General features: G+C 39.6%; 1 protein-coding gene across 1 annotated transcript in view; it reads right to left on the bottom strand.

The window, feature by feature from the left end:
- The window catches only part of TMEM47 (transmembrane protein 47), a 40081-nt gene that overhangs the window by 17893 nt on the left and 9566 nt on the right, over positions 1-12622 (bottom strand). The window contains exon 2 of the mRNA XM_038386995.2: positions 3462-3602. Within this exon, the coding sequence (XP_038242923.1) occupies positions 3462-3602 (141 nt within the window). The remainder of the gene's footprint in view (positions 1-3461; positions 3603-12622) is intronic.

Raw genomic sequence — 12622 nt, forward strand, 5'->3', positions numbered from 1 at the left:
TATAGAGACATACAGACTGTGTGCGTGTGTGTTTGTGAGAGAGAGTGAGAGACACAGACAGACAGATTGCATGCGCTGGGGAAGTCTCAGAGACTGTGCGCTCTCTCTTTAAGGTAAAGGCACTCACTCACCACCTGAGCAGCATTCAGACCTCAGACCCTCCAGGCTGTCCCCTCTCCCCTGCTGGAGTACAGGGACACCCCGACATCAGCACCCCCCTCCCCTTCCCCACCCGCTCTACACAGCCAGCAGGAGAGTCTCAGGAGCAGCTGGGGCTCCAAGGTCGAGGGCAGGAGCAACATGAAGCAGCGGGAGGAGGGGCATCTGAATACATGCTGCCGGCTGGATGCGAGCGGCTCTGCTAATCAACTACACGACACTTCAATTAGTCCTGGGCGGGTGCCTCAGCACACAGCTTAGAGGAAATACAGGCCCTGACACCATGACTGAGGGACTGATGTCAAAAGGGCACTTGGTCTGCATGTTTCCTGATAAAGGGGTTGCAGTGATTTCAGGGTGAATTTCTGTCTCTCTAAAGGCTGTAGGATGGGACTCTGCCCCAAGACAAGCAGTAAGAGTTTGGAACAAGTAGTTACCCGAGAGGGGAGCCCCTACCAGAGAGTGTAACTCAAAATACAAATGAAATATACATTATTCTAAAACTAAATTGTGCTTACATACTCACAACGAACTCATGCCCTGCTATGGAAATCCCTTTGGGGACACCCTTCAAGTTTCAGTTTGTAGCGCTTCTGACACATCCTGAAAACAGGGAGCAGCATTTGCCTGCTCACTTTATTAGTCATTTCTTATATTGCCCAGTGCTCAAAAGCCACTATCTGGATGAGAGCTCCATTATTATAGGTGCGGCACACAGGAAGAGACAGCCTCTGCCCTCAAGAGTATACAAACTAAAAGGCCAAGACATACCAAGGGTAGCGGGATATACAAACAAGCAAAGTGATCAGGTAATGATTGACTAGCATCTTGTTTGCTTCACAGTGTTTGTAGAGGAGGGGCTTGTTTTTTGTTTTTATTTTTTTTAAATATACCTTGTCCTCAATTACTCCTCTACTTACCCATTCTTAATTTCAGATGTGAATTAATATGCAAACTATCCTGATCTGCTGTTCTAGCTAACTTTCTGCCCTGTGTTGGCCCACTCTCAATAATTAGCCAGGGTTGCTTCACTACCTGTTGTGCTTCTGCCTTCCTACTCCCCAAATATCCTACTACACACACACACACACACACACACACACACACACACTTACTAGCTAAGGCCTTTTGCTGGGAGAAAAAAAAATAAAAAAGTGGTAGCCAATCACAAAAGCCTTCAACCATTGTCCAGAATCTAAAGTCTCTGGAGACCACCATGTGACATGGGGTGGGCCGATTCCCATCCTTACACATTCTCATCTGCCCCCACCACACACAGTCAGTGGCTATAGGCACTTCTTTTGTTCTATCTGGAGTAGATATCTCCATCTGAAGGGAGGGGGAATAAATTCTTAAGCATAATCATGCAGGTTCCTGGAGCTGGAACCCTCCAACCTCTAAAATATTCTGAAATCCACAAAGACTATCTGAATCTAGAGACATCTGCATGGAGGGAAAACGCCTCTGTGCTCCAGCCTAGATGTCCTCAATAGCATCACAGGTCTTGCAGGTGATGCCTGGCCCCTGTCCAGTTCCAAAGATAGTTGAAAGAAGAGCTATGACCCTTCGGAACAAATGACAACGTCAGCATTAAATCCCAAAACTATTTCCCACAGATTTGCCAGGCAACATTGTTGCACAGGGCAGCTCTTCTCAGCCTCACCATATCCCTCCCTCCAACACATTTTGGGCCATAGCTTTTAAATATAAACAATCTAGGGTAAAGGAAACAGGTAAATTATCTTCCCCATGGTAGAGCTTTAATATAGTCATACTGATGTAGGTAAGTGTTAAGAGCAGAATTGTTGTAATAAACAAGCAAATTTACTTTAATCCCAGTGGAACACATTGGGATTCTTTCTCCCCCTCTCTCTGAAAAGAGAAACAAGGCTTTCATAAAAAAAAAAAAAAAAAAAAAAAAAAGAAAAAGCTACCAATTTAATAACATATTAATTAAGCAATAAGTCATGATAGGCAGTATATTTCTGGGCAATTACTGCACAGTATTATGAGACATGGAGTCAAAGGCCAAATGAGAAACCACCAGAGAAGTACAATAATCCCATTTCCCTAGAAATTAAGTGCCTGGAGTGTTTTATAATGTTATGGTTGAAGGTGAGTTTAAAAAAAATAAAATAAAAAAGAGAGACTAGTGCATTCACTTAGTGGGCATGCGTCAGTTAATTCACACACAGATCAAAAAGATCCATTTCTACTCAAGATTTCTGAACCCATTTTGCATTTTCTCAGTAAAAGCAAATGAGAAAGAAAACAGTAATATTACATGCATGCATAAAAGTGTGTCCCTATCCCTGCTAAATTGTAGCAGGCCAACTGTATTAATACATACAGCAGGGGGCAGCAAGATCCTTCCCCAGAGCTTTGTTTCAGCTCTAAATACCCTCCACATTCTGAAGGCCTATCTCTTCATATCCTTGAAAATGGCTTTTTAAAATCCATCTAGCAGACTAGATGCATCTGTCAGTCTCTTCATTACGGGCTATCAGAGAGGCTTAATCTGTTGGCTCCAGCACAGATATGATTGACAGGATGAAGGGAAGTCATGCTTGGTGGATCTCAGGCGGAGGGAAATATATCATTTACTGGCCAAGCCGAAAAACACCAGAATGCATAATAGGCTAGGATTTGGTATGACAGTTATTAGAGAATTCTTGGGGCCTATTTTTTTTCCAAAGGTCTTTCTTAAGGTCTCCATGTATCTCTGCATAAACTGTTCCACTTTGGTGCTTTGAAAATCAAAGAAGAGCTTTAAAGTACATGACAACTGTTAAAATTAATAATTAAGAGTTAAACAATTAAATTAATTCCTCTCGTGGTGCAGGAGCAGAAATAAACACCTTTAAAATTTAATCCTATTTATTTTCATCCTTATGGCTTCAAGGGTTCATTCACCCTTATTAATTGATTTTTCAAGCTCAAATTTTAAAAAAAGAACATTAAAACTTATCAGAATGGGCTTCAAGAAGAATAAAGGGGGACATGAAGCAACACAAAATAACCTGCTCAAAAAGCTGAAACTTTTGAGTTATCCCCTGCAGTCCCTCATGCAGCAGGTACTTCAGACGATAATTATTTATTTGCATTGGATTTAGAAGCTGCAAGAGTGTAAACGTAAAAATTATTAACATTTTACAAAATTGATATGCTAAACAGTATTAAGTATTTTTGGGATAAGACAAACTAAATGTCTCTGTATGACTACAGTGGACATATACTGCATGAAAGTAAAGCTGTACTAATAAAAATTTAAACACAGTTCTGGAAGTGATTAATTTATTTACCTGCTGCAAAGAGCATGACCGCAAGTGGTCTGTAGAACCGCCTCCGAGAACCCACACAGATAGAGATCAAACCAATCAGGAAAGCTATGAGAATGATGGTAGCACCGCCCAACAGCAAAGCGAGAGTTGCTATCTGCCAGTCTAGAAAGAGAAAGAAATAAAAACAATTGCAGCTAAACAACAAACACTTAACCTACAGAGGAAAAGGAGAACTATGAAGGGTACAGAGCATATCAAGACCTGAGGAAACTCACAAACATTTTTTTTAAATTAGTACAAATCCTTCGGGAGTTTTTAAATGCTTCATATGATAGATGCAAGTTAAAAGGCAAATCCTGCAATTCTTTCTCAAGATTCAACTGGGGGTTTTGCCTGAGTTGAGTCTTTGGCTTTCTCCAGTTTAGGGAGAGAGGACAAGGTTAGGTCAGGATTAGTTAACATGTGTTAGCTTAGTCCAGTCTAAATCACAGCTTTCCCCTAATGTAGAATAAAGGTTAATACTAAGGCTGTCAATTAATGTAATTAACTAAAAAAAAAATCACAATTAAAAAAATAATCATTAGTTAATCGCAGTTTAAATCACATTGTTAAACAATAATACCAATTGAAATTTATTAATTTTGATGTTTTCTACATTTTCAAATATATTGATTTCAATTGCAACACAGAATACAAAGTGTACAGTGCTCATTTTATATTATTTTTATTACAAATATTTGCACTGTAAAGATGATAAAAGACAATATTTTTCAATTCACCTCATACAAGTACTGTAGTGCAATCTCTATCGTGAAAGTGCAACTTACAAATGTAGATTTTTTTTTTGTTACATAACTTCACGCAAAAACAAAACAATGCAAAACTTTAGACCCTACAAGTCCACTCAGTCCTACTTCTCGTTCAGCCAATCGCTAAGAAAAAGAAGTTTCTTTATATTTACGGGAGATAATGCTGCCCACTTCTTATTTACAATGTCACCAGAAAGTAAGAACAGGCATTCGCATGACACTTTTGTAGCCGTCATTGCAAGGTATTTATGTGCCAGATATGCTAAACATTCGTATGCCCCTTCATGCTTCGGACACCATTCCAGGGGACATGCTTTCATGCCGATGATGCTTGTTAAAAAAATAATGCATTAATTAAATTTGTGACTGAACTCCTTGGGGGAGAATTATATGTCTCCAGCTCTATTTTACCCGCATTCTGTCATATATTTCATGTGATAGCAGTCTCGGATGATGATTCAGCACATGTTCATTTTAAGAGCACTTTCGCTGCAGATTTGACAAAACGCAAAGAAGGTACCAATGTCAGATTTCTAAAGATAGCTACAGCACTCGACCCAAGGTTTAAGAATCTGAAGCCCAGTGATAATTCACAAACATCTTGGCAGTCTGGAATCATGCATTTCTGTACACTGCAAAAATCCACCCCTATGCGGAGGGCCAGGCAATCCTAATTTGAGGGTTTAATCTAAAATTGAGGGGGCCTTGTGCTGACCATCTGCAAAGAAGCAGATTTCAACCTTAGTCCCACTGCAACAATATGGATCAAGCAAGAGGATCATAGCAACAACTCCAGTCATTCAGAACTAGAAGAGAGATAATCACCAACACAAATCCCTACAATGAGTTAATGGGAGAGAAAGAGCTATGGAAACTTTGGCTCTCTCACTCCTTGGCACATCTAGTGCTGATATTTCAGTTGGAATAAAAAAGCAAAGTGTATGACTGGTACAAAGTTAATAAAGAACTGATTTAGGACCTCATTCTCAGCATGAATTTAGAGATCAAACTTTACCAGAATAAGTTCAAATCAAGAAGAATAAATTGCCCAGAAGCCTTAGCTTTTTTTTTTTTTTTTTTTTTTTAAAAAAAAGGCAAGCAAGCAAAATATGTTCAAAATTAAGCACATTTGGGTTTCAACAATTAGTTAGGACACCTACAGTATGAATGAAAGAAATGAAGAGTGTAAATACATATTACATAAACCAATATATACATAGTACACAACCGATTCAAACCCATAAAGTAGACACTCTGCAATAACCTGAAGAGGGACTTACCACCCGCATGACTTAGCCCGGTAAATCACCAGTAAATCATGTATGAGTGGAGCATCTCTTCGCTAATGGGTCTGTGCCAGTGTAACTATATAGATGCAGTCAAATTAGAGACATCTGCAGCAATGAAGACAGGTCCTCGGTGACTGAGGTTCAGATATTGGACTGCCTATGGATCTGGGAACCAGAAACTCTTCAAGTCTCCTACCCTGACTCAGTATGCAGTTAAAGAAGTCATTTACTCTCTCTCTCTGTGTGTGTTTTACTATTAGTGAAATGGAAACACTGTCTTATCTACCTACAGGAGTGTTACAAGGACTGACTGATTAATTCTGATATGACAAAGAAAATTGTAAATGATTATAATTTTTGTTAAATGATTATTGTTACTGATGTATAAGACACTCTCCCAGTAACAGAGTACTGTACAAAATGAATATATAAACATAGTAACACCTACAGATATCAAATGGAGGAGCATCCCTCCAGCATGGAAACACATCAGAGAAAACTCTACACTTAAAAATTGCACAGGTACAAAGACAAGACATGCAATTCCTCTCACCCAGAAGGTAAAGCCACCCAAGAGTGCAAGTATAAATCAAATTGCATACATATGGAGAAGCTAGGGAATGAACATTTTAAATGCTTACAAATAATAAGAGATTACATGTTTGTGACGAAGCGGGACTGTTCTTAATGTTTCCTCTGAATATTGTGGGGGTGCCTCAGTTTCCCCTAGGCAGTTCTTAAGTATCTAGGTGGTGGAAGAAGGGTGTATGATCATTGCAGAGCCCTAGAGGGCAGGTGTGTGCAGAGGTCTGGACACAGAGAATGGCCAACACCCTGTTTCCTGGTGACTGATGGCCTGGCCCTTCCCTTGCAAGGTGAGAGCTAAAGGGTTGAAGACAAAGAGATCAGGCGACCTCCTGGCCCGGAAAAGGGACAAAGCCCAGAGGAGGATGGGCTGGAGAGAGTCAGTTTGAACTGGCTGGGGACATGGAGTGAAGTGCAGACGTGGTTGTCTGGCTCACTGCCCCCCCAAAATGGACCCAGCTGAGGGGTCCTGTTCTCTGCACCTACAAGCTCTGTTTTAGACCATGTTCCCGTCGTCTAATAAACCTTCTGTTTTACTGGCTGTCTGAGAGTCACGTCTGACTGCGAAGTTGGGGTGCGAGACCCTCTAGCTTCCCCAAGACCCCGCCTGGGCGGACTCGCTGTGGGAAGCGCACGGAGGGGCAGAGGATGCCGAATGTTCTGAGGTCAGACCCAGGAAGGTGGAAGTTGTGTGAGCTGTGTGCCCTGAAGACAGTCTGCTCACAGAAAGAGACTTCCCCAGAGTCCTGCCTGGCTTTGTAGGGAGCAGTTCCAGAGCATCGCCCAGGGATTCCGTGACAATGTTATCTTCAGGATGATCAGAAGCCAGAATGTCTCCTTAATAAAAGATGTGTAATACTGGAGCTACAAGGTGATGAAAAAATTAAGAATGCTACTGCTCTCCAAAGGGATTGCAAATGGGTAATAGATGAGGCAGGAAGACCAATCAAGTGGTAACAACAGTACAAGATGGGAACTTGGGCTAACGTCTTAGCCACCAGTTCAGACACATTATGGATTTTGGAAAGGTTAAAAACAATGATACCACCATGTTTCATTACTGATGTGGGCTGTAAGCAGACAAATCAATGTTGACAAACACCCATTTTCCAAACTAAGAGATTTGGACTAGTCAAGTAAAATGGACTTCCAGGACATGGGGACTGAGAATGTGGTGTTGACAATCAGCTCAGAACAGCAAAACTTCAATTTTGTGTATTCATTCCCAAATATTAGTTGAGGGACAGTTATTTTAACTACAGGCAGAATTCTGGACTCAACTGTATTGGGGACAGGTGGAGATTTCCAACAGGGACTGCCTCTTTTGTATCTTGGTTCATAAAGTCTCCACTCACAGGGTCATATAGTAATATCAGTTTTTAAGCAGAACTCCCCATTGGACTCAATAGGGAGTTCTATTTAAAAACTGATGACACAATACGAAACACAGTCAAACGTTATGTAGTGCACAAAATAATCTTGGGTTGAGATTTGCATAGATGACTAAACGAGAGTGATGCATCAACATCCCCTTAGGAAAAAATCTCAATCCTCAAGTTTTGAAGGCTATTGCAGCTAGTGACAAAGGAGAGCTTAAATGGGACTTAAGTGAACATGGGCCTTCAGAGTTCTCTGTACAGAGGGAAATTTCATCCTACATGCATAATAATATTTTTAAAGGGAATATGCAGACTGTTGGACCGCTTTTATACAGAAAAACAAAAATGGGAATAGATGCCTTTAAAAAGGAGAGTTTTATGTAATAAATATATGTTCCATTTTATAATTGTTCTTTTTTTATACTGTATGTATCTATGGAATTGCAGTGAAATAATTTATAATAAATGGTAACAAAGCAAGAACATCAGTTAATGGCAAGATTTCTTCTCTCTGTTTCTTCTATCTATATCATTAGTATATAAAGAGTTGATGTCACATGAATACATTACCAGTACAAAATAAAATAGTATACAATTGCTTATTTTTAAGCTTAATTATTTCATACCATTATATATAGATATAGATGAAATGATTAAGAATGACGACTCCCTGTATTACACTACAAAGTCTATTTTAGAGATACGCAAAATTTGCTTCCTCAAAGACTTGAAACCCAATCATGCAAACAAGCACAGGAGTTACTTTATATATGTGAGTAGTTCCTTAAATTCAGTGTGATTGCTCACATGTATAAAGTGATGGATGTGACTGAAAGTTTGAAAATTGAGGCCTTATTGACCAGTATTAGTTGTATTGGTTCTGAAACATGATCCACTTACATTGTAATAGTACAGTACATCATAGCAAGATACACAACATTACACATCAACGAACAGAGCAAGATTTTGGTGACTACAACAAAGTTGTTAGAAATTATGCTAGTCTTTTCACTATGCCTAAATGGTAGACATCTTATATCATTTGGGATTTAAAAGAATGTTCTCCTCAAATTTTAACCCAAATATAGATACTTAGATTTTGAAAGAATAGCTTTTTAAAAACCTAAACCCAACAGAAATATTTCCAGGGTATTTTTAATGCTTAAAAGAAAACAATTATTTTCATTCATAAAGTGTTTGCAACCCAAACATTGCAACACCCAGAACTTGAAATTGGTCATGAACAAAAGTGAAACTGAATTAACTGATTTTCATTGGACAAGCTGAGAGAAATGAAAAAAGAAAAAGTAAATTAGGTTTTAAAATTCTTTCAGTTTTGAAAATCTAAGTTGCTGTTAGTAACAAGTACAGAATTATTACATTAAATGTGTCCTTTAATTCCCACTTGCTTGATCACAATTAACATATCTAGTATGTAATTATACATTCCTCATGAAATGCCTCTGGGATAGAAATGCTAAGCAGGGGGACTACAACTCCCATTAGCCCTCTCCCCGCTGCATATCTCCTTTCCCCTGGCCAGGGAAGGGGAATGGTGCTGAACCAGGAAATGACTGGACTCTGTTTGGAAGTGGCAGCTACATGGCCGCTGAGGTCAGGGAAGCTGAAGCAGAAGTTGCATGGCTAGCCAGAAGCTGCACAGAAGCTAGATGCAGAAAGGAATCCCCAGGGACTGTACACAGAGCCGTCTGTGTCCAGGCTGGGATGCTGGACGATAAAGCCAGGTGTAGGTCTGCATGGTACTTATGGGGGAGGAGAAGCAGCAGCTGGGCAGAGAACCCCCAGTGCAGAGAGGCCCCCATAAGATACAGTAACTGAGCCTGGCCTAGAACACTGCAAACTCCTATGTGCTCGAATAGAGACTGGACTGGACAGGGCACCTCAGGCACTAGGCATGATGAGCCCTGTCTCTCGATTTGACTGCCCCAGAGGCGCAAACAAGAACTGCCATTGTTCACTAGAACTGTAACTGTTTAAGGGCTTGTCTACACTACTGCTTAAGGTGATGTAACTTATGTCACTTAGGGGGGGTGAAAAAGCTACCCCCTGAGCGATGCAAGCTATATCATCCTGAGCACTGTCCACACCAGCGCAATTGGGCAAGAGACACTCTCTCACCGACATAACTTCCTCCTCTGGTTGAGGTGGAGTAATTATGCTGACAAGAGAGCGCTCTCCTGTTGACATACCACATCTTCAGCACAAGAAGTGCTGCTGCACCAATGTAGCACAGTAGCGTAGACTAGCCCCCAGGCTGTGTTCCTCAGGTATTTGCAACCTCTCCCTTTCCTGCCAGTCCTAGTACTTACTGGGACCCGCCAGGGCTAGCACCTGCAAGGCCTAACTACTGAAGCACCAACAGCACTTGCCCCCAAGTTGTGGTACACTTGCACGCTGCGTTTGGTGTACTGAGCAGCCCCAACAATTACACTTCTTTCAATGCACAGCTACTAATGTATTTGAAAATCTAGATGTAGATTTGTGCCCGTAAGGGGACACACGGTATATGCCATAGGAAACAATCATCCCTACACTGATCCTGGTGGGTGTTTTTATAACAAAGATTTATTAATAATTTTATTATTTTAGGGGTATCACAAAATTTGCAAAGTCTATGTGATTTTTAACCAGAAGAATTTCATACATATTTTCATTATCCAGAATGTGCCTTACAAAACAGAAAATGAGCCTTTAACATATAAATGCTCTTCTCAATTATATAAAATAAAAATAAGTAGTCTCGCCCCTTTTACATTAATCACTTAAGTCTTTGCCTTTTCCTATCTCAGGATAGCTTCAGTTTCATATCTATTTAGAAATTCTGCCAGTTTCTAAGCTATTTATAAGCATCGTGTTAATTCAACCTTGAAAAGTATCACTCTCCACCCGGCTACCCCGTAAAGTGAGGTGAACCTAAGCACTCAGCTATGTCTTCATTCTTAATTAAAAATAGCTTTATCTGCTCAATTTCTTTGCCAAAATAATACTTCAGTTTTAGGATAATATCAGCAGAAGTCATAAAAGAAGGATAAAATGTCTCAAATTGCCGAGAATAAAAAAATATATTTCCTTTTAATAAAGAGCTCATTCATTGTAAATATATGAAAGATCCATGCAAATGTTGTGTGCTTCAGTTCTTCACTGTTTTGGGGAATTCCTGAAAAAGAAAATATTTTTCTATCCACAGAACTCTGAATTGAATATGGTTGTGAAAATACATATTATACTGAATGTTAACATACAGTAACTCTTTCATATACTGTAAATAAACTTAGTTAATCTCTTTTGGAATATAGGATAAAGCCAAGGATGGGTTCTTTGATTTGTACAAAAATTCTCCACTGACCCCTCTGCTTGTAAGGAATGAAATAAGAGAAATTATTTGTGTCATTGTGACAGTGGTAATGAAACTTTGGAAGAATTTCTTTCTTCCAATGCTGAACAAGAAGAAACTTTATTAGAATAAGGAAAATAGTATTTTCTCTAACACTATTCTCTCAGCGTCTCAGTAGAACTTATACCTAGGACACATCCCAGCCTCCTCCTGTTTAGCATCCTGCTATAGATTTAAAGTAACAATACACATCCTCAGAGTTTGAAATACAGAATTTAGATCAAAGAATGAACCTGAAAAAATATGCTAAGTGAAATGCAGAAAAATTATTGACACACCTACACCAGATGCAAAAGAAATTAAGTATAGCCCACTGAGTGTGACAGCAATTAACTAATAAAGCAAATAAGATGAGACATTTCTAATTACTTTAAAATGTCAACAAGTGATTTGTGCAGTTATAAATAGCTATATACCTCTCCTTTTACTACATATACAAACCTCCAAAAACAAATTAACCATAAAGAAACATAAATCATCATTAAAGCAAAACATAAAGTAGAGTATCCTTTCTAAAAAGTTATCTGAACAGCAAACTTGTCATCTCTTTTCTTAACATTATCCATATGCAAAGACTAACATGGGCCTGATTCTCTTCTCATACCCAAGTAAATTAGGAGCAACTCCATTGAAGTCAGTGGAGCAATTGGTGGAAAAGGAATATCATGACCACCACAAAGCTCTTGTGATGAAATTACTCCACCCACATAGGCACCAAGTATCTGGGCTCTGCATGAGTACATGCAAAGAATTTCTTGGAAAGGTTATTTGGACTCTCTGCAGACAGAGTGCAGAGCTGTTAGCGACGTGAAATTCACTCCCGACCTTTCCATCCCCACCAAGCCAGGGCCAGGCCATGGGTCTGCTATGCAGTCCATCTCCCCAGCTATGAGCACAGAGTACTAGGGCCATCAAGATCAAAATAAAGATGGATCTGCAGCCTCTCTCCTTATGGCTCTCTTCACACAGATGCTTTGCACATCTTGCAGAGGTTCACAGACGCCCCCATGAAGTCACTCCATCAGCAAACCTCCATAGCAGTCCCTTACACAGGCACTCATACTACAATAGGTGACTTTTCTGTGCTATTTACTTGCTTATATTGTTCCCATCATCATGGATCACTGGTTCTGCCCCTTTTGATCTTTGTATGTTGTAGCAGATTCTTAGGCACTTGGGAATATTTTACCTAAGGCCAATCCTGGCTACATGAAGCCATTGTCTGTGAACCTGCACTATTGTGGCTATATAAACAGTTTTCTTAGGGTTGAATACAAATACTTTGTTGAGTCATTGCTCTGTTTGTGACATGAAACTGAATTTTGGCACTCAGTACAGCTATCTAAGTCTACAGATGCACTGAAAGCAGCCATTCATGGGAAAAGACAAGTATTTTTACAAACCAAATATCTAATACCACCAAGTTCTGCTGCTATCTTAGAACAAGAAAACTTGGAGGCAATAACTATTTTATTAAATATCAAACTCCAAATAAGGCATATTAAAATAAAATATATTTATGAATTAATTCAACAAAATGGCCCAGAATATATTTTTGTACTTAAGATTCACAGCTAAGGGGTGGAGAGTTATCATTTTCATAGAATCATAGAACTGAAAGAGACCTCGAGAGATCATCTAGTCCAGTCCCCCGCACTCAAGGCAGGACGAAGTATTTTATACACAAAGATCCAAATATTACTTG

This window comes from Dermochelys coriacea, chromosome 1 (genome assembly GCF_009764565.3).
Source record: "Dermochelys coriacea isolate rDerCor1 chromosome 1, rDerCor1.pri.v4, whole genome shotgun sequence".
Taxonomy (NCBI): Eukaryota; Metazoa; Chordata; order Testudines; family Dermochelyidae; genus Dermochelys; species Dermochelys coriacea.